This window comes from Vidua macroura (assembly GCF_024509145.1).
Source record: "Vidua macroura isolate BioBank_ID:100142 chromosome W unlocalized genomic scaffold, ASM2450914v1 whyW_random_scaffold_74, whole genome shotgun sequence".
Classification (NCBI taxonomy): Eukaryota; Metazoa; Chordata; class Aves; order Passeriformes; family Viduidae; genus Vidua; species Vidua macroura.
Window position 1 is genome coordinate 1,910,764 of NW_026530539.1, and position 27,118 is coordinate 1,937,881.

Here is a 27,118-nt window from a genome sequence, read left to right on the forward strand (position 1 = left end):
TACATAGCCAGAGGCAAGGGGCATGGCGAGCAGCTCCCCAATGCAGAGCCCAGATGGGATCAACCTTTCAGCAGAATTCTATAAAAACTTTTCAATTTATAGAACTTGAGAACAAACTAATCTACAAACACCAATTCTCTCCCGAGTCAAAGAAAAGGTGAAGACACGTGAGGAGAGCAACATGGCAACACTAAGGTCGGTGCAAAGGAGGGAGGGGGAGGTGCTACAGGCATTGGAGATGAAATCCTTCTGCAAGCCGTGGTGAGGACTATAATACAACAAACTGTTTCCCTGTAATTCATGAAGTGCATGGGGGGGGGATGCAGAGTTCACCCGTGGCCCGTGAAAAAGAGTGCTCACACTGGAGCGCATGGATGCTGAAAAGCTGTAATATAGTGAGAAACTTGAACAGGGAGAGAAGACCCTTGCTTTCTGAGATAGAGAAAGAGGACCCTAGCTTCCAGAAAAGAACAGCTCATCCTTAAAAGACTACACCCCATGAACCAATGACCCATGAAAACAGTTGTGGGAAGACTGCCTGTGGCAGGGACTCACGTTGCAGCAGGTCAGGCGGGACTGCTACTTGTGAAAATTAGAACCATGCTGAAAAAGTTCACAGAGAACTGTCTCCCATGGAAAAGACCCCACGGAATAGCAAAAGAGACTCCTGTCCCTAAGCAAACTGAAAAAAATATTTTTTAGAAGTGACAAACTGACAAAAAAACCCATGTTTTGTCTCCTTTCGTTGTTGGCAGAAAGGAAAGAAGGGCGGGGGGGGGGGGAAGGTGTTCTAAAGGTTTATTTTAGTTCTCATTATCCTCTTTTAATTCTGTTAATAAATTTTTCTTTATATCTTTTAAGTTTTGAGCCTGTTTTGCCCTTAGAGTGTTTCTTCCCAATCCTTAACTCATGAGCCCCTTTGGTTGTTCTTTCCCCCTCCTCTGCTCAACTATAGCAGAGGAGAATGAGTGAATGTTTTTTTGTGGGTGCCTGGCTTCTAGCTTCTAGCCAGTGTCAAACCCCAACACATGCCCATGGTTATGACGTAAAATGGTATTGAATAAACAGCACTGAAAGCTCCACCCCCTTGTCTCTGTACCCAAGACACTGTCACCCCTTACTCTATACCATGCAACTCATGCCCAGATTTTATAGCTTTCAAATGTATACACATACACATACAAATAACTATATACAAACACAGTTATAATTTAAGTGCTCAATGACAGTTCCCCCAAGATATTTATTGAGTTAATTTTAGTCTGTGACTAGTGTAACTTGAGTAGTCCAAATTCATTGGCCAGGGTATTTACGATATACAGTGGGAGTGTCATTCAACAACCAGTATTACATACACAATTCAACATTACAGACGGCTCTCACCAAAAAATCAAATCCCCTTGAGGGATTGTGTTTCCCCATCCCTCTGCATTACCCATCAAGTGCAACCAGATCCTTAAGCAAAAACAATCCCACCAATAAGTTTGTCTTTGCTTGAGGCAAGGTTAATCCAAACTGTCTTTCTTATTTCTCATTTGCACCACAGGGACTTTTTCTCTGTGGTTGTCATAGGTTGATAATGAAGTGAGTTTACTTGGGAAGTTATAGTCAAACTAATCAGTGGTCAGATTTGAATATTGACACCTGGTGTGACCACTGAAGACATTGGACACACCTCTGAGAACACAGAGGGTTAAAAGCAGAGAACTCCCAGGGGAACTTTCTCTTTTGTTCCAGTCAGCAAAGAGTGCAGACTCCCCTGCCCAGCCACAGGCTGGGTGGGGGAGGGGAAGCCATGCGGCCTATGGCTGAGGTAGGCTGGAACCCTAGAAAGAGAAGGGGGGTGAAGGGAATGGAACTGGGTCGGCCCCGCGGTCGGCCCCCGCAGGACGCAAGGGTGGAGAAACACTGAAATGTCCCAGGCAGCCCCCCCAGAGGGAGAGAGAGAGAGAGAGAGCCTGTTCTACCTGGAAATTTGATATCATGTGCCGGCAGTACCTGGCAGAGGAGAAAGAGAAGGGAGGGGGGAAGGTGCCCAGCCCCGGGAGAGCTGGGCAGCTTGCTGTGAGATCTCATCTGTCCTGGGAGCCGGAGACTTTTAACCCTTTCCTGGGCAAAGAAAGCTTTGCAGAACACTACTCCTCCTCGATTTGAAAGAGAAGAGAGACAGACTGGGACTTGAGATGTTAGAAGAAGAAATCCTAAGTGGAAGGAGATGATGGAGTGGCCTTGACTGGACTTTTCTTGTATAGCCATAGACAACCAATTTCTCCTGCAACACAGACTGCATTCTAGGGGGATGCAATGACTTGAGCCAAGAGAGTGACAGGAGTGAGAGTGACCTGTTTCAGTGAGTGACGTCATGTGCAGGAGTGAAGTGAACAGAGAAAAGATGAGAAGGGTGTGGTGGTGTCCTCTGTCTTCAGGGAAGAAGATTTCTGTTCTCAAGACCCTTGGCCCCAGGGGAGGAGAAAATGGGGGGACTGTGTAATGAACAGTTTCCACGTGTTCCCCAGAGATGCAGATGCGGGCAGGGCCTTCTTAGTTCCTATGGCAACACTAAAAAAACTACTAACTCTAGCTAAGTACCGATATTGAAATGCTAATTAGCTAATTGCTCTGTTTGTTTTCCCTAAACTACCTGGAGATAACTGGCCTCCCACCCCTCCACGCTGCCATTCTGGGACTAACATGCAAATAAAAAAACCCTTAGGATCATGGGAGTATTTTTAGGAGATAAAAAGGACCATAAATCAAAAACTGAACACAGTAGAGGAGTCTAGACAAATGCCCTAGCTGAGGAAGAGGGAAACACATCCCCTGATTGACTTTTAACCGTCACCATCACCTAAGAAAGAATAGACTATATTAGGCTGTGAGAAGCAGGGAGACAGAGAGACAGAGAGAGAGCCCTGGTGCTGCCACCAGGGAAGGAGCGGGGACAGCTGTTGTTCTGGACTTCAGCAACAGACTCTGCACGCCACGCCTCCTCACTCCTGGCCACCGGTGTGCCACAATGAAAGAAGAAGGGACAGCTGCTGCTCTGGACTTCAGTGACAGACTCTGCATGCGTCCTTCCTTTCGGCCACCTGGGAAAGCTACAACCGCGGGGGTGAGCTCCATGTCGAGGCCCCTGCCCAGCTGATCTTTTTAATAAAGAGCTGAACATTAATAAAGGCATTAGCCCTGTTCATTTCAGACTGTTGTCCCAAAATGAGAAACTGTTGTTCTTTAGTCCTTGGCAAAGCATCCTTAAAAGAACCCTATGAGCAGTCTCAGTCCATGCACAGTGGTGAGAGCACTGTACATAGGAGGATAATGTTACAATTGCAGATTTTCTCCGGGTGGTGCCATGTGTAACATGGAAACACAAGAGGTTGCAATTGTGTTTCCTGGGGCAGTCTATGGTACAAGAGAGACTCCTGTCTCCCTTGATGAACTGAGAATTGATTATCTGAGGGGTAGTACCTTAATTGGGAATCCAGGGTTTTGTCTCACTGTGTTCTGTTAGAAATTGGGTGGGGGGAGGAGGAATGTTTTGGAAGGTTTTCATTCTGAATTCTGTGTGTTCCTTTTATTAGAGTTGTAGGTTAATAAAGTTATTTTCTTTATTTTTAAGCTTGAGCCTGCTCTGCTCTGTTTCTGGTCACATCTCATGGCAGTCATTTGAGAAAAATATATTTTCATGAGTGCACTGGCATTGTGCCAGCGTCAAACCATGACACTGGTACATAAGGGTCCTGACTGAGCAGGGACACCTTGATTGGTAGAACCTCTGATGTTAACTAACCAGGTGGCCTTGGCTAAATGCAGATCCCAGTGTTTGAAGGTCCCACCACCCATTGCTTTCAATGTGGTTTTTAGCAGTCCATTCTGCTGTTTAACTTTCCTAGAGGCTGGTGCATGATAGGGAATATGATACACCTACTCAATACCACGCTCTCTGGCCCAGGTGTCTATGAGGTTGTTTTTGAAATGAGTCTAATCGTTCGACTCACTTCTTTCTGGGGTGCCATGAAGCCGCAGGATTTGCTTTTCAAGGCCCAAGAGGGTGTTCTGGGCAGTGGCGTGAGGCAAAGGGTGTGTCTCCAGCCATCCGGTGATTGCTCCCACCATTGTAAGCACGTAACACTTGCCTTGGCACGTTTGCGGGAGTGTGATGTAATGAATCTGACAGGCCTCCCCATATTTATATTTTGACCATCATCCCCCATGCCACAGAGGCTTTACCCACTTGGCCTGCTTGATTGCAGCACATTTCACAGTTATGAATAACTTGAGAGATGGTGTCCATGGTTAAGTCCACCCCTTAGTCACAAGCCCATCTGTATATTACATCTCTTCCCTGATAACCTGAGGTGTCATGGGCCCACTGAGCTAGAAATAGCTCACCTTTATGTTGCCAGTCCAGATCTACCTCAGATACTTTATTCTTGGCAGCTTGATCAATCTGTCTGTTGTTGTGATGCTCATTTTTAGCCCGACTCTTAGATACGTGTGCATCTACATGATTTACTTTCACAGTCATCTTCTCTACCCAGGCAACGATCTCTTGCCACAATTCAGAAGCTGAGATGGGTTTTCCTTTGTGCTGCCAAGTGGCCTTCATCCATTGGTCCACCCATCCCCACAAGGTGCTTGCTATTATCCAGGAGTCAGTGTAGAGGTAGTTTGTTTGCCATCTCTCTCTTTGAGCCATATATAAAACCAGCTGGATGTCGTTCAACTCTGCAACCTGACTTGATCCACCTTGTCCCTCAATAGCTTCCTGTGACTCATCATGTGGGACTGTGTAGGGCAGCTTTTCATTTTCATTGTATCCCTACAATATGTCAGGAGCCGTTAGTGAAGAGTGTGTCTGTTTTCATCTTCTGGTAGCTGATTATATGCTGGGGCCTCCTTAGCACCTCTTGCCTTGTCCTCCTCCTCTTCTAATGATAGTTCAAAATTTTCACCTTTAGGCCAGTTTGCAATGATCTTCAAGATCCCAGGGCAATTAGGATTTCCTTTCTGAGCTTGCTGTGTGATCAGTGATCCACTTAATCCACGAAGCACCAGAGGCAATGATGTGCGGAAAGGGACTTTCTGTCTGAACATCCAGCCCAGCACTGGCAGTCAGAGTGCCAGGAGGAACTGTGCTTTGGTGCCAATCACATTTGAAGCAGCTTGAAAACCTTCATCAGCTGCTAGGATCTCCTTCTCAGTTGGGGTGTAGCTGGCCTTAGATCCTCTGCACCCCCAAGTCCAGAATCCCAGGGATCATCCTCAAGTCTCTCCAGGTACTTTTTGCCAGAGCCTCCAGGAAGGACCATTCTTCCTAGCTGCAGTGTAGAGCATGTTCCTCACATCCTGTCTTGTCCTGACTGGACCAAGGGCTACTGCACGAACAATCTGCTGTTTAATCTGTTCAAAACCTTGTTGTTGTTCATGGCCCTGTTTAAAATAATTTTTCTTCTGGGTCACAAGATTGAGAGGGCTTAAAATCTGACTTTACTCTGGGATGTGCATCTTCCAAAAACCCACAGCACCTAGGAAAGCCTGTTTCCTTCTTGCTCGTCAGTGGGGACATGTGTTAGTCTGTTATTTTACAGTTTGTTCTTCTGTAGTAGGTTTTAATATTCCTTGTTATAAGTTTGTAGTGGTTTGTTCTCTGTACCCCATTTGGCTTCCCTAATGGTTCAGTCCTGAGTTGTTTACCACAGTTTTCCCCACCAAAATGTATGTCAATCTACATGTCAATCCACCTGCATACCTCCCTTGTTCCCTTGTCTTACCCCTGTCTTTCAAAGATAGCACACTCCTTTGGTTCTGGAGTGTTCCCTGTCTTTCATCCCTTTCTCAAAGCAGAATTGGATTGTGGGGCTTGCTCCCTCCCTGTGTTGGCTTCTATTGGGGAGCCCTTACCCTGCACCCCTCCCCTAATGCCCTCCTATTGGTCAAAGGTTGTGTCCTCCCCGTGTTCCCCCTATCCTTTAAAAGTAGCCCCTTCAGGTTCAGATTTGTCACTTGCTCTGTCCCCCTTCGAGATTAAATCTTTGGAGACTCAGACAAGTGTCCTTCCCTTATTCCTCTGCCTCGATTTCCTCGTGCTCTGTGCCTCTGCTGTGCTACCCACGCCACAACAATCACCGCCATCCGCAACAGTCTCGGCAGAGACTCGGGGGTGGCCACTCGCATGTCTGCCCTCCGGCCACAAGCGGGACAGCTAGTTGGCGAACCTCCATCCCGTGGCCACTGAGAGCCAGATGCAGGGACATAGCTGCTATTTTGTTAATCACATCCACTGGAATCTGACAACGTTCATCTTGCCAATTTTACTCCTAAGAACTGAATTTCCTGGGCAGGTCCCTTGACCTTACTTTGCTTTATGGCAAAACCAGCTGTCAGGAGGATTTGGATTATCTTCTGTCCTTTTTCAAAAAACTTCCTCTGCTCTGTTTCCCCATATAGTGATGTCATCAGTGTACTGCAAGTGTTCTGGAGCCTCACCCTTTTCCATGGCAGATGGTTGGGCTGTGTTTCTACCCCTGGGGCAGTCAGTTCCAGATGTACTGGATGGCCCTCCAGGTGAAAGCAAACTGTGGCCTGCACTCTGCTGCTAAAAGAATGGAGAAAAATGCATTAGCAATGTTGATGGTAGCACCACTTTGCTGCCTTGGACTCTAGTTTGTACTGAAGTTCCAGCATGTCCAGCACAGCAGCACTCGGTGGTATGACATCATTCAGGCCATGATAGTCCACTGTCAGCCTCCACTCTCCACTGGACTTATGCACTGGCCATATAGGACTATTAAAGGGTGAACAAGTCTTGCTGACCACTCCCTGGTTCTCCAGTTTACAGATCATCTTATGGATGGAAATCATGGAGTCTCAGTTGGTGTGGTATTGGCGACGATGCACTGTTGCAGTGGCGATCTATACCTGTTCTTCTTTGACCCTCAGCAGTCCCACAGCAGAAGGATCCTCTGAGAGACCAGGCAAAGTATTCAGCTGTCTTGTTTCTTCTGTCTCCAGAGCAGCTATCCCCAAATCCCAACAGTATCCTTTTGGGTCTTTGAAATACCCTCTCCTGAGGAAATCTATGCCAAGGATGCATGGGGCCTCTGGGCCAGTCACAATGGGGTGTTTTTGCCACTCTTCCCCAGTCAGGCTCACTTTAGCTTCCAGTACAGTCAGCTGTTGGGATCCCCCTGTCACCCCAGAAGTGGAGATAGATTCCATCCCTACATATCTTGATGGAACATCAGGGAACATTGTGTACCAGTGTCAACTAGAGCTTTATATTCTTGTGGGTCTGATGTGCCAGGCCATCAGATCCACACAGTCCAATAGATCTGATTGTCCCTTGCCTCTACTTGGCCAGAGGCAGGGCCCTTCTAGTTCTATTCACAGTGCTTGTTGCTTCCTCCCTGTAAGTATGACCTGGAAATCCCTTCCAGAGGATTGGACAGCATCATCTCTTCTATTCTACCTAGGGGCTTGCCCACGATAGACCAGAGCAGCATTTATCCTTGACAAGTTTCTTGTGGCAGTAATTCTTCCTCTCAACTCCAGTAACTGTGCTACTAGGGCAGAGGTAGGTTTTCCATCCCATCTCTTTGTGTCTTCTCCATGGTCATGCAGGTAAAAACCACAGATGACCTTCTTTCTTCCCATCTGGGGGATGCCTGCTCCTAATAGCAGGGGCTCTGGTCTGTACTAGTGAGACATGGAACATTCCGTCCCTAAGATACTCTCTGAGTTTCTGATGGTCCTTTTCAATTTTCCAATTTCTGGATATGCTTGTCCAGTTCTGTTTCCATGGCCAAGACATGGGCCTTTAATAGGGTGATAGTGTCTTCATCTCCAGAGTTTGGTAGCCAAAATACCCACTGTGTCTTCTCTCTCCTTTCATTGCAGGGGTGCAAAGTAGTAGGAATATATGCTCAACCTGAGCCATATGAATTTCGTCCACATCTGTGATGTACACTGGACACAGTCTGGACTTGTAGGGAATTGCTCATCATCTGAAAAAATTATCTCCATCTCAGCTATTTCTCTCAGGCACTGGATACCCTCCTCCATGGTGCTCCACTGGCCTTGCTGCTCATAGAGGTCTTGGTCTTCCCTGCTGTCATGGGTTGATGCTGGCTGGATGCCAGGCACCCACCAAAGCTGCTCACTCACTCCCCTCCACAGATGGACAGAGGAGAGAAAATTTAAGAAAGGGTTCATGGGTTGAGATAAAGACCTGGAGAGATCCCTCACCAAATACCATCATGGGTAAAACAGGCTCAACTTATAGATAGTAAGTGAATTAATTGCTAACAAAATCAGAACAGGATAATGAAAAGTAAAATAAAACCTTAAAAATGCCTTACCCCCATGTCTTCCTCCTTCCCAGCTCTACCTCCTACCTCAGCACTGCAGGGAGACAGGAAATGGGGGTTATGGTCAGTTCATCACTAGTGGCTTCTCCCATTGCTCAGGGAGAGGAGTCATTCCCCTGCTGCACTATGGGGTCCCTCCCATGGGAGACAGTTCTCCGTGAACTTCTCTGACATGAGTCCATCTCACAAAAAACAGCTCTTTGCAAACTGCTGCAAAGTGAATCCATCCTACAGGCAACAGTACCCCTCAAACTGCTACAGCATGGATCACTCTTCCACAGGGTGCAGTCATTCAAGGACAGGCTGCTCTAGCATGGGAACAGGGCCTCTCTTTCCATAGGTCTCCCATGGAGTAACAGCCAGGCATCCACCTGCTCCAGTGTGGGTCTCCTCCATGGCTGAAGGTGGACAGCCTGTTTCACCATGGTTTGCAGAGAAATCTCAGCTCTGGCACCTGGAGCATCTCCTCCCCCCCCTCCACTGACCTTGGTGTCTGCATAGTTTTTCTTCTCACATATTCTCACTCTTCTCTGGCTGAAATTAAAACTGCATCACCACTTTTTGTTTTGATTTTTTCTTAAATATGTTATCACAGAGGTGTTACCATCATTTCTAATTGGCCCAGCCTTGGTCAGCGGCACATCCATCTTTGGAGCCACCAGGGACTGGCTCTTCTGGACACTGAGGATGCTTCTAGCAGCTCCTCACAGGAGCCACCCCTGTGGTCCCCAGCTACCAAAAACCAGACCATGCAAACCCAATACACCAGCGAAGGTATCTTTCCCTGACACTTGATAGGAGTCACCTCCAAAGGCTGAGATTTTGTTGCTTTTTTCCGATCCCCTTATGAATAAACACATCCCTGGACAGGGATCCTAATTGCCTGGCTTCACTACCATCTAGGTTCATGTTTTCAGTTGTGACATTCCAGAGGTGGAACAGCCAGGTCAGTATGGACTCATCTGTCTGGCAGGTGAACTCTCTGCAGCTCATACAGCTCACCCAGGGAGATGGATTGCATGATTATCTCTGGCTCTGTCTCTTTTGCTGGTTGTGAGGGTCATGCCTCCCCTTCATCACTCACTAAGCAAACTGATTTGGTCTTGGATTTCCTTTTCTGAACAGGGGTGACTGCTACTGGCTTGGGCTGTCTGTCTGGTTGGGTTGCTGTTTGTGTGGCCATGGTGCCTGTTGATTTGTTTTCCTTCCCTTGGAAGGTGCTGTACCATTAGGAACAGTATCCAGTAGACAGTGGCCAGTGCCCAGAACACTGCAGTAAGCCGCCCCTCTCTGGAGCTGCCACATCATTTTCCCTTCAGACATTTAATCTGTTTAACAGGGTCCTGTAGTTGTTCAGGGGTGAACTTCCAAATCACTGGAGGAGAGAAACCTTCCAAATACTTGCTCACATCCTCCCACACCCAGAAAGCCCCCTAATGGGTCACAGATATTTCTTTATTTAATAGAAGTGGCTGGGCACACAGAGAAACATGAAATGGAAGTGCTCAGAGGCTTTGATTCATGTGCTGGTGGCTTCAAAATGACAGAGGGCAGGTTTAGATTAGATATTAGGAAGAAATTCTTTCCTGTGAAGGTGGTGAGGCACTGGTACAGGTTGCCCAAAGAAGCTGTGGCTGCCCCATCCCTGGGATTGTTCAAGGCCAGGTTGGATGGGGCTTTGGGCATCCTGGTCTAGTGGAAGGGGCCCTTGCCCATGGCAGGAGGGTTGGAATGAGATGATCTTTAATGTCCCTTTCAACCTAAACTATTTGATGAGTTTATGATCACCATCTCAGAGATTCTCATCTCCTCTCTTCTGAATGTCACTGCTGCTACAGCATGATTTTTGGAGGAGATATCCCCTTGTGCATCTAACCAAGTAAAGAATACCTGATTTTTAATACTACATTGGTGTTAAGGAGTTTTTTTATTATTTTACCGAATTTTTGGTAACAGTTTTGGCAACTCAGGTGGAATATACTCCTGAATTTCAACAGATCCAAGGGATTGCAGGACTTCCAGCCATCATCAAGGGGTTCTCAGGGAGAACCTTCAAGCCCCAGTCCAAAGAAAATCAGAGCAAGACCCCTGGTAAGATAAAGGCATTCTTTACTTTACTTTAAAGGTGTTAACTGTTAATCTGCCTGTTAGGCCCAGCAAAACCTTTGCAGGGTTGGGTTTAAAGGTACCTAAGGTGGGAGGAAACAGGGAAGGGTTAGAGTCCCTTCTAGGAGCTCCTAAATGGTAATTGGTTGTAATGGGAAACAAAACCTCAAAAGGGGTTTCACAGGTGTCACCACTGCAGTGTATCTTGAAACATTGGAAACAAATTGGAGGTGATCCCCTTACACGAGAAAAACATAAAATTTTGTAATCAGTGGTGGCCACTTTACATACTGGAAGATCAAGAAAAGTGGCCTAAGGGATGGAACCTTACAGTATAATACCATATTGTAATTAATGCTGTTTTGTAGAAGGGAGAATAAGTGGGATGAAGTTCTTTATGTTGACTTGTTTTTTCACCCTAAGAAATCATCCAGAATAGCAAAAGAAATGCAGGACAACCCCACAAGATCCATTCATTTTAGCCCTTGAAAAGGAAAAGAAAGGCAAATAGTTGAAGATATGTTGTTCTGCGTGTAGAATAGGACAGGGGTGCTTAAAGTGCAGGTGAGAATAGGAAAAGGATTTAGAGCTGATGGTTGCTCCTCGGCAAAGAATGGAGGGGGAATGATCAATCAAACAGGAATATGTTTAGATGTATGAGGAGGTTGTGGGAAACTGGACTGGAATGGAGAGAATTTTTTAGGGGATCAGAGGATTTTAGTCTGATTGTGGGATACACCAGAAGGCAGAAAGGAGATATTGGGGGAGATGCTGGGGAAGTTCTGATGGCTCCCTTCCAGCAGGTGGTCAGGAATCATGGTCCAGTAACAGTAAAAAACGCATTTTTAATAGTGGATTTAATGTCATGGAGAAAAGTGGCAGGAGTTTATAGGGAAGATTCAGTTAGAGTTGCTAAAGTATTTGAAACTATAATTAGGACTCAGGACCCCCTCACTCGAAAACAATTGGTTGAATATTTTAATAGTTGGTGGCTGAAGTATACTTTGGTTATTGTAATAATTAGTGGCTGAAGTATATTTGGCAATTTGTATTGTAATGATTGGTGGCTGAAGTATATTTTGGCAATTTGTAAAAAAAGGGGACATTGGAAAAGGGAGTGTCCCCAAGGCAGGGGAATTCAGACATAAAAACTAAATCCGACTCTTCAAGCCATCAAGCTCAAGACCTTAAGTGAAGACGAAGAATTACCCTGAAAGGGAACCAGGGGAATCATCTTTAGCTGAGTGCATGGTTACATTATTACTGGGAAATGAAAAGGTAAATTTTTTAAATTGATACAGGAGCAACTTATTCAGTACTGAATATGTGCGGAGGAAAATTTAGCTTGAAACCTGTAAGCACTGTGGGTGTGACAGGGAGGAAGGAGAACAGGCCTTTTTTACAACTATTACTATTTAAATTAAGAAAACAGTGGGGGGACCACATCAATTTATATATGCCTGAATGCCCAATCCCCTTGTTGGGGAGAGATTTATTGGGAAAACAGGTTATTCAAATAACTTTCCAGGATGGGGAAATACAAATTCAAATACCCAAATAAAAAGCTGTTGAGGCGAAGATTTTATGTCACAGGAATGAAAAGAGTTGGAAGAAATCCCAGAGGAGGTAGAGAATGCTGTAACCATGTTGGTATAGGCAACTGAGGTGCCTGGATGATCAAAGGTGGCCAAACCAGTGAGAATTACTCTCAAACCTGAAGCCAGACTGGTAAAGCAAAAACATTATTAAGTGGGAGGCAAGGAAGGGGTTGGAAAATCTTATAGAAAAATTTTTAGAATATGGGCTACTGAAAGGGTATGAGTCAGACTATAACATCCCGATATTATGAATTAAAAAGCAAAATGAGGAACATAGATTAATACAAGATTTAAGGGCCATTAATAAAAAGTACCTGATATTTATCTAGTAGTAGCGAAATCATACACACTCTTGACAAAACTGAAAAGGGAATACAAATAGTTCACAGTGCTTGATCTTAAGGATGCCTTTTTCTGTAATACCTCTTGACCCAGATAGAAACTGTTTGCTTTTGAGTGGGAAAATCCAAACACTGGGTAGAAGGCGCAGATAACATGGACTGTGCTACCCCAGGGCTTCAAAAGAGTCCCACTATATTTGACAATCAGTTGGAAAAAAAAAAAAAATTTGGAAACCTGGAAAAAAAAAATCTGGACAGAACTTTACTACAATGTATAGATGATATTCTGCCAAGACTGAAAGGAAGTACCTTGATGCTACTGTAAATCTGTTAAATTTCTTGGGACAATCTGGATACAGGGTGTCAAAGAAAATGGCACAAATAGGCAGAAAAGCAGTAATATATCTTGGTTTTGAGATTTTGCAGGAAGAAAAAAGCTTGGGAAGCAGCTGAAAAAAAAGCCTTTTGCCAGATTCCAGAGCCAAGGACTACAAGCCTTCTTAGGTATGGCTGGATGGTGTCAGTTATGGATTGTCAGTTATGGGGTACCGGCAAAACCCTTCTATGGTCCTCCAATGAAAAATTACTTGGTATGGACTCCTGAGAGTCAGAGGGCCTTTCAAGCCCTACAAAAGCCTTAATGCCAACCCTTGCATTGGGATTCCTACACAACCAAATCACTTTAGTTATCTGTGCGTGAAAGGATGCACCTGGCACTAGGGGTACTGGCACAGCATTTGGGATCCTGGAAGAAGTGTATCCAAACAATTGGATAATGTGAGTAAAGCATGACCTAGATGCTCAAGAGAAGTGGTAGCTGCAGAGAAGCACAAAAGCTGATATGTACCCCACATGATAATAGATGGTTTGGAACAAAAAGGAAGACATTGGATATCGCCAGCAGAATGCTGAAATACCAAGTTGCCCTACTGGAGCAGGACAATGTTGAACTTAAGGTAACCACTGCTTTGAACCCAGCCATGTTTCTCCAAGCTTCAGAAGAAGCCCAGATACTTTTGTGCCATGACTTCATGGTAACTATTGAACAAGTATGTTCTGGCAGACTGGATCTCAAGAGCAATTCCATCTGGAAGCCAGAACTGGATATGCACACTGGTAGGAACAGCATGGTACAAAATGGAAAATGGGCAGCTGGGTATGCAGTGGGAACCTTGACCCAGGTAATAGAAGCCCAGGCTTTACCTTTTAACACATCAGCACAAAAAGCAGAATTAATGTCCTTACAGTGAGTGCTAGAAATCACTGAAGGGAAAAGAGTAAACATATGGACTGATTTAAAAAATATTTTTTAAATAATACACTCCCATGAAACCATATGGAAGAAAAGGGGATTGTTATTGGCACAGATGTCTCCTATTAAGTACAAAGAAGTTAGTCAACTACTACAGAGTGTGCAAAAGTCAAAAGAAGTGGCCATGGTGCCCTTGTAAAGCTCATCAGTTTGGAGACTCTCCAGTTAATACAGGGACTCAATTAAGTGACAAAAATGCTAAAGACATTGCTGGAAAAGGTATCCTTGCACTAATACCTAGAAAAAGTTGAATGTCCTGGAACAAAAACCAAATTATAGTAATCAGGAAAGGCAGTTAGCCCCATCATTAGAAGGTGATTCGTAACCTCATGCAGGCAGATAATTGTACCCTCCACAATTAATGTATAAGATAATGAAACTAAAACATCAGGAAACACATTAGGAAATAGACAATATGGTAACTAGTTTACAAATGAATATAGTAAGCACAAAGATGACAGAAATTCATAGATCAGTTGTTGCAAAATATGTGATTTGTTTTGCTTAATAATCTCAAGGAAGAAAGAAGGCCACCTCCAGGGCTAGTAAAAGAGGGGAATTCAGCAGGTGATTCTTGGCAAATTAATTTTGCAGAACTGCCCAGGAAGAATGGGGATTAGTACATTTTAGTATTTTGGTACTTTTTCTAGATGGCCAGAAACTTTTCCATGTCACACCAACAAGGCAAGGGAAGTGTCAAAAGTTTTTCGAAAATTAATATTTAATAGCATTGGGACTAACTCTTTCAAGTCTTAAAAGGTACATTGTTATCAACAGATAACTGGGGTTGCACTTGCATGTACATCCTTTCCAACCAGAAGATATGGTGTGCATCAGAACCTGGAACTTTGGATCAATCCAGGAGAAGTGGAAAGGGACCATATCAAGTCTTCCTGGTAACCTACACTGCACTCAAGGTAGAAGAAATCAAGCACTGGGTTCATCACATGCAGGTAAAACCAGCAACCACACATCAAACACAGCACAAACAAGACTGACTAACACCGTGTAGGTTTTTTAATATATAAATCCTGTTGTTTTAGGTAAAGAATATGATTTTATAAGAGGATACTATTTACTGGATCTAGATGAAGATGATAAATAATTGCATACTTATAATAATAATAGAAACTGCGTTCTTATCTTCTGGGAAGGGGAATGTGGTCTTCAAGTTAGTGCAAGACTTTGGCAGATTACAGAATTTAACTTCTATAACAGCTTATTTGCTAACACCAACCTCTGCAGAAAATCCAGTTCTGTGGGGAGCTTTAGTCAGCAATTTGACAAAAATCTGGTAACACATGTGGGAAAGATAAAGGGAACAATAGTGGGATGGATATAAGAATCCATCCTTACTCCTCAAATATCTGCCTTTAGGAACAGACTAGCTATACACAATTTGACTCTGCAAATAGAAAGTTTAGCAAATGGAACTCAATTGAGGTTTACTGAAAAAAATGAACAATTGCAAGCCATGACTAAAATGACCTTACAAAACAGATTGGCTTCAGACCTATTGCTGTTGAATGAACATGGAGTATGTGGATACTTGAATTTAAACAATACTCGTGTGCACATTCTGAATGTGACTGCTAAATTGGATGATCAGGTAGAAAGGATAAAATCAGTTGCTGCATCTAGCAGAGAATTAAGGGCAGGATTAGAAAGCAACTGGTTAAATAAAATATTTAAAGGATTTGAATTTTCTCTAACTGGTTGGTTGTCCTCACGTTTGCAAAGTGTAATTGTGATCATAGTAATAATTGTGATTATGTTACTTGCTTTAAGCTGCATAAAAAACATGATTGCTAATGCAACACGAGGAACTTATATGATATTAGTAAAAAAGCAAAGTGAGGCTTATGAAGGCTTGAAGGGAAGACAAGCTTCACAAGTCTCAAAGGGGAGGGATGTTACCAGATGATAAATTGTCTACACCTGGTGAGATAACACAATGCTTATTCTTCAAAAACCACTGGCTTATGGAACTGCACAATGCCCATTGTATAAGAAGAACTGGAAGTTCACCAGCTCCAGTGTGAAAAATGCATATGTTATGATTGGCTTTTCACAAATGTTACAATGAATATTATATGTGTAATGTTGGAAAGTTATGCTGTATCAATTCTCTCAAGTAGTGTTTTGAATGTATTTTTAGGTTATAACACAATGTTAAAATAGAAACTATACTTTTTAAAGATACTTTTTAACTAGCTCAAGAAAGAGATGGGATAATCAAGGAATTCTTCGCACAAAGATAACAATTACAGAAACCCCTAAATTTTCCAGAGGAGAGGAATTTATGGCTTTCCTTATCAACAGAAACGAACTTCTTCAAGCCTGACTTAGATTCGAAGGTGCCTGGGAATTAACAGAAACTTTTTGACAAGTACCAGACAAATTTCTTGTTTTAAATAAAATATATGCATAATCATGAAGTGTTTTGTATATGCAACAGGCTATTGCTTTTAAGGTTATTCCTTTGTTCACAAGGCATGCTTGTCGTGGCTTAAGTGCCCGAGAGCATCCGGACGTCCGTAATTCTTTGCTTTTTATTGTCTTGTAATTGTCCTAACTCTAATTTTTTATTACTCTAATTGTATTACTATTTTTAGAACCATTTTATTATTATTAAACTTTAAAAATTTTAAAAAACAAGCGATTGGCGTTTTTCACATCCAGTGTTCTGCCAACTTTACCAGGTCAGCTATAACATTGGGGTCCCTGACCACTAAGAATGCATGCGTAAAGGGGAGAGAAAATATGTTAACAATTTTGGGAAAATGATTGTCATATGTATGTTTATTCTAGGACAATCAATGAATTTGTATGTAAAATACAGAAACTTTCCTGTATTCAGCATGCATGATTTTTGGAGGAGATATCCCCTTGTGCATCCGGCCAAATAAAGAATGCCTGCTTCTTAATGCTACACTGGTGTTAAGGAGTTGGGGCTTTTTTTCCAAACTTTTGGTAATACAGGCAGCAGAAGAGCAACATAATCCTTGGCCATTGATTCACACAAACTGGTGGGAATATCAACCCACTTTATTATGTTGTATTAATGTATTGATGACATATCAACATTCTGCACCTTTTGCTTGACAGGGTAATGACTGGCAGAGGAGCAAAGCAAGCTGGGTCTTAAATAGCCCCCAAATTAATCCCCAGATGTATAAAGGGGAGCTCCAAAAGTGCATCCATATCTTACCATAGCTTTAAGTTCAGACATAAAAAATAAATAGCAGTAGGGAAACCATGATTAGCAGAGTAAATACTGTAAGCATAGCTGAGTGTCAATCAAGATTATAGCATACAGATAGATTTACAGCCTCTGGCCATATTAATTTCATGCCTAGTAACATGCCGATGCTGTTAATTTCTTTTCATGAACATTAGGATGATGCCAAATGTGTTTTGTCTGCCCTACAACATCAGGGCTTGCAAAACAGTCTAAAATACTTGCCTATTGTCCTGGTTTGAAATAAATTTGGGAGAAAACGTCCAAAAGGTGTCTCCTCTGAAAAGGCGGATTCCAGCAGCCCCTCCCCCAACTGCTTTATGAATTAAAAAAAGGGAAGCCCACATGTCTGTGTTACCCAGGCTATGCTGCAGTGGCTAAAAGGTGCGATCCCACTACTGACTGCCACGGGAGCTTTGACTTGCCCCTTTCCACTTTCTCAAACCCATGACCCTGAGATTAAGAGTCTCATGCTCTACCAACTGAGCTAGCTGGGCCCACTTTCTTGAGCCCATGAGAAACACATGCCAAGAGAAAGGAATTTGGTGGAGGAAGTGAAGAAAATGCATTCCACTACTTCTCCCCCCCTTTCACTCTTAAAGGCACAAGACTTATATCTGGACCAAAATGATAGATGATGGGGATACCAGACCATACAATCATAATAACATTTTTCACTTAGATAATGTGGCAGCAGCTCTCTGGCCACAGAGAGCAGGCACAGACTTTCCCAGGCATTTTCCCGGGGAAGGCTGTGAGAAGATCAGAGGAAAGAATGAGAAACAATTCGTATCTCCACTTGCACCTGCTGTTGTGCGCATGTGGAATGTGTCATGGAGATTTGTTTACCAAAGGATGATTTCTTAATTGGACACTGGATGGTGTTTGGATTGATTGACCAATTAGGTCAAAGCTGTATCCCACTGGCTGGAAGGGTTACTGAGTTTCTTAATGAGTATAGTATAATATAGTATAGGATGATATAATAAAGCAATTGATCAGCCTTCTGCAATCATGGAGTCAGTGCTAATTATTACCCGGCTGGGGGCCTGCGGCGACAATTGGTGACCCCTCGTGTGGATGAACGTGCTGCCTTGATTTTTTGATGACTCCTCTGAAGTGTGTCCGAACATTGGCCTGACACTGCTGACCCCTTTGAGGGTACAGACAGACTGAGGTGACTATTACTGACCCTAGCTGTGTGTCTGGCACGAACTGGAGACCATCTGTATCTCTCCGTCAGAAGAACTCAGGCTGACCTCCAGCGTTCCCTTCAAGACGGATTGGACACCTTCTGCCCTCCTAGAGAGGTAATTGTGATCGATCTCCGGGGGTGACAATTGGTGACTCCTCGTGTGTTGCATCGATCACCCCTTCGTGGAGTTGCAGGACAATTGGTAAACCCTGACGCTGGGTGCAGCCCAGGCTAAAGAACCAGGACCCTAATGGATCCAGTCGAGTTCGCAGCTGAGGCTGAACACGGGAGGGTCTGCTGAACCCTCACAGAAATCGCGTCCAGCAACCCTTTGTGGAGTTGCAGGAGGGGCGGAGACGCCGCTGGGACCCCGTCAGGACTCCGCCAGGATTCCTTCGGGATTTCTCCGGGACGTGTCGGACCCCTGCTAGGACCTGCGGTGCCCCGCGCAGCCCTCTGGTAACCGGACATCTTTCTGCTTCCCCGGGAGATATAAAAACAACCTTTCCCCGCGTCTTCCTAGAGAAGATCGGTCACTTCGGACCACGTTTGGCCCCATAGCCTTAGAGGCTGGGGCGGAGAACAGATCTCCCATCAATAGCACTGCCCGCAACCCGAGGTGGGGTGTGGTTGGGAAGAGGTGACTGAAAAATGGGGAACCAACCTTCTAGAGACAAACAACTAGTTCTGACCGTGTGGAGGGCTTTTATACCTCCCATGGGGATTGCGATCTCAGATCAAGCACTCTGCGATCTGCTGGGTTGGGCCAGAGATCATGGGTTCCCGGTAGATCTGGGCGCTGCACTGAGCCCGAGAACTTGGGAAGACAGGCGATTCTCTGTGTGAGGAGATTTCCAGGGGAGATGCACTCGCGTCCGCACTGGGCCCCACCTGGAGACGCATTTCTAAAGCCCTTCGAGGCAAGACCCTGGGGAACAGAAAAGTGACAAAGCCAACATGCTTTTCGCCTGCGATGGCTCCGGGAACCACGTCCCGGTCGCCTGGGACAGACCATCCCGTTCCATTTCCGCCCGCATCTCGAGCGGCGACAGTGGTGCCTCTGCACTCGCCAGCATTTCCGGCATTCCCTGCCCTGCAAGGACTGGTGGGCTCGCCCCCGCCGCGGGCCGCCCTGCTGCGGCCACCGGCGGAGCCCATCCGCGCTCTGGAAGGAGCAGCCGGTGTTTCTTTGTTTCGGCCGGCCCCGAGCCCACTGCCGCCGTGGCCGCCGCCGATGCCGCCAGTGCCGCTCCTGCCAGGACCAAGAGAAACCGCCGCGGCGCTTCTTTGCGCGACTGTGGCCCCCTGCCCCCCTGCACCCCCCGGTGATCCGATGATCGTGCCAGCGGCGCCGATCGGCCCCCCCACGCGCCGCCGCCCGCTTCGCTTGGACTGGCGGCGCACCATGCTGCGGGGGGGGGGGGGGGGGCGGGGCAGCCCCCGCAAGCCGCGGCAGCTGCCACCGCCTCGCCGGAGGAGACTGCACTCTTCGCTCCGCTCTGCCGCCTCCAGCATCTGCACTCTCCGCTTCGCCGCCTGCTTCAGGGCCTGCAACCAGCCCCCCCGCCAGCCTGTTCCACAGAGCCGGCGCCGCTCGGCAGCTCACAGCCGGTGCCGTCCGGCTGAGAACTCTGAAACTCAGTGACTTTCGGGGGAACAGCATTTTTCTGGGACCGAAACTGTTTTGGGGGGGCCCAAAGGATTCAAGTCATTTTGGCTTGGCAATTTGGCCACACATATATATGACAGCTGAGCCTGCTCTCAAAGGGAGTTTGGAAAATCATGATCTGGACATGATTTTCAACTCTGCTGATTTGAGGTTTATCAGTTCTTGCAGACTCTGGGTTGACAGTCAGTGCTATAGTACCTGATAATTATATAATGTCACATCTGATGGATTTCTAATAGTTGTTAGTAACCTTCTTCAGCTGTTCTCTGTTTCAGGACCAAGAAGGACATTCAGGGATGTCAAAGATCAACATCTCTAGTCAAGGGACCTTCTCCTGAGACTCAGCTGTTTGGACTTTGAAACAATGATCACTCTTTGCATTGCTGTTTGGTTTTCTTATATTGTAAACCTTGTTGTAATGATATGATAGGTATTTTACAGGTAAAGAATCTCCCTGACCATTCTAAGTCAGCATCTGATTGAGGTTCTGATTGACAACCAGCAAATTGCTAAGGGAACCTCTTGAGCTGTGTTTGTTCTCCTTCCTGCAAAGGGCCCTGCAGAGGACTACAAACACAGCCTTTTTTCTTTAAACACAAAAGGGTGAACTGTGGCAGCAGCTCTCTGGCCACAGAGAGCAGGCACAGACTTTCCCAGACATTTTCCCGGGGAAGGCTGTGAGAAGATCAGAGGAAAGAATGAGAAACAATTCGTATCTCCACTTGCACCTGCTGTTGTGCGCATGTGGAATGTGTCATGGAGATTTGTTTACCAAAGGATGATTTCTTAATTGGACACTGGATGGTGTTTGGATTGATTGACCAATTAGGTCAAAGCTGTATCCCACTGGCTGGAAGGGTTACTGAGTTTCTTAATGAGTATAGTATAATATAGTATAGGATGATATAATAAAGCAATTGATCAGCCTTCTGCAATCATGGAGTCAGTGCTAATTATTACCTGCCTGGGGGCCTGCAGCAACAAGATAAAGTTTATGTTGTTATTCTCCTATGGGTACACATCCTTTGATGTCTCTTAAACTAGATACTGGCTGAAGATGAAATTTGTGAACCAGATGAAAGATTTGAAAATTTTGCTTTCGAAATGTGCAATCCTAGAGACTGTAAGAAAAGGCCAGTACTGACAAATGTGCACTCAGAAGTATACCAAGATGTATTGGGTCTGGTTGAGATAGAGTTCATTTTCCCATAGCAGCCCTCACAGTGCTGTGCTTTCTATTGGTAGCTGGAAAGGTAGTGATAACACACCAGTGTTTTGGCTACTGCTGAGCAGAGCTGTCACAGCATCAGTGCTGTCTCTCAACCTTACCCCCCCCTGCCCTACATCAAGGGGCCAGGAGTGGGCAAGATCCTGGGAGGGGACATAACTAGGCCAGCTGACCTAAATTGACCAAATGGGGTATTCCATGCCATATGATATCAGCTCAGATATAAAAGCTAAGGGAGGGAGGAAGGACAGGAGGGCATTTGTTATTTACAATGTTTGCCTTCCAGAGCCACTGCTATGCATGCTGAAGTCCTTCTTCCTGGGAAGTGGCTGAACAATGCTTGCCAATGGGAAGTGGAGAATAATTTTTTCCCCTTTGCTTACGCAAGGGCAATTTTTTTTTTCTTTAGTAAACTGCCTTACCTCAATCTACTAGCTGTTTTCCATCTTATTTTCTATCCTCTGTCTCATTGGGAAGGGGAGTAATAGTGGCTTGGTGGGCACCTGGTGTCCAGTCGAGATCAACCCTATACAGTCCTTTTTGGCATTCAATGTGCAGCCTGAATCCACGACCCTAAGAGTCTTATGATCTACCGACTGAGCAAGCCGGCCAAATTTTAATGATAATTTTTAAATATGTGATTCACAGAGGCAAAGGGTGGAATATATTGGGTTTGCGTGACCAAGCTTTGGTAGCTGGGGCCTACAGGGGTGGCTTCTGTGAGGAGCTGCTGGAAGCTTCCTCCATATCTGGGAGAGCCAATCCCTGGTGGCTCCAAAGACAGATGTGCCTCTGGTCAAGGCTGGGCTGTTATAGATACATATTATAATATTGGCTTTTTGCAAATATTAAAATGGATTTTATATGTGTGATGTTAAAGTAACTTTGTTATAAAGATATAGTCTTTATTTCTGTTGTTTATTAAGCTTAGACATAGTAGTGAAATAGCTATGCTTGTGTTAAAATGCCTGCTTGGATGGGATAACATCCAATGAACATAGGATGAGGACACCTGCTACAGATATGCCAACTATCAGCATCTGCTGTCTGAAGAAAGTATGGACCAAGGCCCAAACTGGAAGTGATAAAGAGAAGGAGCCAAAACTACAGCCAAGAAAGATGCATGCTCTAAAAAGGCAGACCCAAGGAGGGGCCATGTAAAACAGTTCCTGGAATATGTAAACTAGTTATGGATATGCAAAGAGATGATGTAAGGGAAAAGGTATTTAAGGGGTATCCCCGAAGGTAATTGTGTGGTCTTGGCTAAGTGCCAAGATGCACCTGGCCGTAATAACCTTTGTTCTATGGTCCTTGTCTCCTATTGTCCTTTATTAAACTTTTTAAAATTTCACAGGAGAGTGAACATGTTTTTCACAGGGCCAATTAGTAATGGTGGTAACACCTCTGTGATAACATATTTAAGAAGAAGGAAAAAAAAAGTTATTGCATGTGGATATTCTCAGCTCAGTCAGAGAGAAAGGTTTTCTAACCAGGCAAGAGCCTGGGAAACAGTTGGGAAAGAATGTAAATAATTCTCTAATCTATCTTGTTATTCACATTGTTTATAGATATGCTCTGCCACTGTGCGTCATTCACTGTACACCAATGGTGTGACATGTTTTTACTCTAAGACCAATGGAATTAGTCTTCTCTATGTCCTCTATATATAGAGCGGTATATTTGAAATAAATCAGAGCTCATTTTCTTTGCCTTCTGATCTAGAGTTCTCTGTTCCCGTCCTGCTCGACAGCGACAATTGCACAGTTGTAATTGTGGCCAGAGAAGAGCAGAGTGAGAATATGTGAATATGTGAGAGGAACAACTATGCAGACACCAAGGTCAGTGAAGAAGGAGGGAGAGGAGGTGCTCCAGGGACCGGAGCTGAGATTGCCTTGCAGCCTGTGGTGAAGACCACGGTGAAGCAGCTGTCTCCCTGCAGCCCATGGAGGTCCACAGGGGATGCAGAGATACACCTGCAGCCTATGGAGGAGACCCATGCTGGAGCAGGTGGATGCCTGAGAGGAGGCTGTGACACTGTGGGAGACCTGTGGAGAGAGGACCCCCTGCTGGAGCAGCCTGTCCTTGAAGGACTGCACCCTATGGAAGAGTGGGTTGATGCTGGCTGGATTCCAAGCATCCACCAAAGCTGCTGAGACATGGGGGTTAGAAATTAATTTAGGTTAGAAATTAATTTAGGATTCAGGATAGCTGTTTTAGACAATGTATGTTGCTTAACTTGCTTAACTTGCTTGCAATGCCTGTGAATATGGGACAGGAAGGAATGCAGGGATCCTGATAAGAAGAGCTCCTTACCCAAAACAAGGTAGAAGGAATGGGAGAGCCTGCAAGCTGTTGGAGATAAGAGAGGCTCCTTGGACTCTAAACCAGCTGAGACCAGCACTATAGTTTGGGCTACAGCCAAGAGACTAAAGAACATGCGCTGGGAAGAAAAGGTGAAAAAGTTCACATTGATGAAGACTCGTTTGCCCTTCCTCTTGCGACCACCAGAGAGCACTGTGCAAGTGCAGAAGGACTGATAAGCTAATTATAAAACGAAGCGGGGATAGGAAATGAATATGCATGAAACTATTGCGAAACTTGATGCATATGTAGTATTTTAGAGAATAAAAAGAGGGTTAGGTTTCTCGGGAGGCACGCGTGCTTTTGGAGGAACTATCCCACTATCCCTCATGCGCCCGGCGCCGAATAAATACATACCTACTTTACAACTTTATGAGTTGTGGAGTCTTTCCACGAATCACTGCTCTCTATCACTCCCCGTCACAGCTGGACAGGGGAGAGAAAATATAACAAAGGGTTCATATGTTGAGATAAGGACCAGGAGAGATCATTCATCAAATACTGTCACAGGCAAAACAGGCTAGAATTGGAGATATTAATTGAATTTATTACTAACAAAATCAGAACAGGATAATGAGAAGTAAAATAAAACCTTAAAAACACCTTCCCCTCACCCCTCCCTCCTTCCTGGCTCTACCTCCTACTCCAGTGGTGCAGGGAGACAGGGAATGGGGGTTATGGTCAGTTCATCACTCGTGGCTTCTCCCGGTGCTCAGGGAGAGTTGTTCCCCTGCTCCACTGTAGGGTCCCTCCCACAGGAGACAGCTCTCTGCGAACTTCTCTGACATGGCTCCATCTCACGAGCAACAGCTCTTTGCGAACTGCTGCAACATGAGTCCATCCCATGGGCAACAGTACCCTTCAAACTGCTGCAGCATGGATCACTCTTCCACAGGGTGCAGTCCATCAAGAACAGACTGCTCCAGAGGGGTCTCCTCTCTCCTACGGGGTCACAACCTCCTCTCAGGCATCCATCTGCTCTGGTGTGGGTCTCCTTCATGGGCTGCAGGGTGACAGCTACTTCACCATGGTCTTCACCATGGGCTGCAGGGCAATCTCAGCTCTGGTGCCTGGAGCAGCTCCTCTCCCTCCTTTTCTGCTGAGCTTGGTGTCTGCATAGTTGCTCCTCTCACGTATTCTCACTCCGCTCTTCTCTGGCCCAAAAAACTTTTTTTTTCTTTCTTCTTAAATATGTTATCACAGAAGTGTTACCACCATTTCTAATTGGCCCAGCCTTGACCAGCAGTACATCCATCTTTGGAGCTGCCAGGGATTGACTGCCAGACATGGAGAAAGCTTCTGTCAACTTCTCACAGAAGTCACTCCTGTACCCCCCTCACTACCTAAACCAGGCCATGCAAACCCAATAAAATGCTAAGCTCACTTACCAGCACCTTTTTACCCTTCATGTTTATCTGATACTGGTCTGTCCGATTTTCTAAGGTGTAGAAGGAATATGGGAAGATTTACTGCTTGTATTTTAAAGAAATGAAGAGAGAAAGAAAAAAAGATACAGACAATTCCAATACTTAGATTATGACCTGTTTGGGATCAAATTAAGTTTACATTTAAATACAAAATATCAGAAATTAATTGCATAGGTTTAAGTTTAATTGTAACTTGCTTACAGCTTGGCATGAGTGGGCCCTGCTTAAAGCTTAGGATCAGTGAACTTTAAATGAACTCTATTAGCATGGATGGCTAAACAGACGAGGAAACAGAGAAAGGCTGAATACGTTCAGATAAGGGTTGAGACCCTGGAGGCCCACAAGCCTGGCCCAAGCTGGAAGGTAAGAGCAGTTAATGGCCTGCCCATGTGGACATGGGGAAAGAATCTAGTGATGTGTTAGAAGACCCCAGATCATAAATCACCATTGGACCAAGAGATGCGTGCCGGGTGTGTGAAGATCGGGTGCACAAGGGTATAAAGGTCCAGGAATTTTGTGAAAAATGCATATTTTATGATTGGCTTTTCGCAAATATTAAAATTAATATTATATGTGTAATGTTAGAAAGTTATGCTGTATTAATTCTCTTAAGTAGTGTGTTAAATATAGTTTTAGGTTATAACATAATGTTAAAATAGAAACTCTGCAGTGTAAGATATTTTTTTACTAGCTCAAGAACAGGGATAAGATAAACAAGAAACTCTTCACACAGAGATAACAGCGACACGAAACCTGAAGAGTTACTGCCTCCTTATCAGAAAAGACAAACATTCTTCCACCTTCTCTCTGTCTTTATGGAACCACCAGGATTAAGGGGAAGAAGTTGACAAAAAACAGAAAAATTCTTAATTTGCAAGGAATTTATGCATCATGTATGAGATATATGAATATGCAACAGACTATTGCTTTTAAGGGTTATTCCTTTGTTCACAAGGCATTTTTTTGGCAGCTTAGTGCCCAAAAACATCCGGACATCCGTAATTCTTTGCTTTTTATTGTCTCATAGTGTCCTAATCCTCATTGTCCAAATTTTTATTACTCTAATTTTATTACTATTTTTAATAACTATTTTATTACTAATAAACTTTTAAGATTTAAAAAAAACAGTGATTGGTGTTTTTCACAAATTTCTTTGTTCAGGGTCCATCTCTGGAGGCACCCAGCTTGAGCTGAAATAAACTAACTCTGCCTTAGAACCCAGGCTCCAACCTATTCTTTAGCAGACAAGTTTAATAGCTGGTGGCATGGGTCGTCATAATCAATCATTCAGTAACAAGCTTAGCTCATTTTCATTAAAAAAAAAAAAAAACCAAAAACAACACCAAAACCCCAGACTTAAGTTACAAATAGTAATTAGAAGGAAACAAAGGAGAAAAAATAAATAAGAAAATTAGTGTAAAAATATATATTGCAGGAATCTTTGTCAGTTTTTATCAGTTATATTTTGGAATAAATGTCAGACCTTTTTAATAAGCACCGGTACTGTTTTGTTTGCAAAATCCACTTAGGGAGCTTTTAAAGATGTATAAACTATAAAAATACTGAAAGCAAGAAAGGAAGAGATACCTACTGAGATGTTGGAACAAATGTCAGAGGAAGAGAATTTAACCAAACCTGTATCAGCACTCAGTTCATCTAGCAGCCCTCTGGTTCTCCAGGTAGATCCTGAGTCTTGATTTCCTAAAGAATTATTGTGCTCTTGAACTACTGCAGCTGCCAACAGATTGTCCACATTTACCACTTCTGGGTCTGAGTTTGTGTCTGATATATCATAGTGAGCTATAACTGGAGGTCCATCTGCAGAAGGAGAGAAAAACAACACAGATTAGAAGTCTGCATACTGTGAAAACCCCCTCTAGAAGTACAAAGTCCAATAATTTAAGGATTAATACAATCTCCTACATGAAGCTTATAGTTTATAGTGATGCATTCATTATATGAATCATTAAACTTCAGTTAATGAACATACTCTGAGATTAAAGAGACATTTTAACCTTTGCATACACAGAAAACACAAATGTAAGAAAAACACATTTATGAAATTATCACTTATTTGTGTATTATCTTTTACATTAACACACCAACATCTCCATATCTGATGACATTATATTTACAATCTTAAAAGGATAAACTTCAGTTTAAAATAAAAAATAATAAGATACAGGACAATAAATTTGGCAAGACAAAATATCTAGAGAATTTTACAAAAGTCAAGTGAGAGCTTACATTACATTATGGTTGATTGAATAA

The 27,118-nt window shown here is 44.2% G+C and overlaps 1 protein-coding gene across 2 annotated transcripts in view; it reads right to left on the reverse strand.

Annotated features, from left to right (window-relative positions):
* The window catches only part of LOC128822770 (protein C18orf25-like), a 78,389-nt gene that overhangs the window by 9,579 nt on the left and 41,692 nt on the right, over nucleotides 1-27,118 (reverse strand). Inside the window, exons 3-5 of one of the 2 annotated variants that reach the window (XM_054004581.1) lie at nucleotides 26,483-26,665; nucleotides 24,809-24,858; nucleotides 23,990-24,697 (exon numbers count right to left, since the gene is read on the reverse strand). In XM_054004581.1, the coding sequence (XP_053860556.1) occupies nucleotides 24,641-24,697; nucleotides 24,809-24,858; nucleotides 26,483-26,665 (290 nt within the window). In that variant the 3' untranslated portion in view covers nucleotides 23,990-24,640. Of the gene's footprint in view, nucleotides 1-23,989; nucleotides 24,698-24,808; nucleotides 24,859-26,482; nucleotides 26,666-27,118 lie in introns of those variants that run through there. The other variant, XM_054004580.1, reaches the window with a different exon arrangement.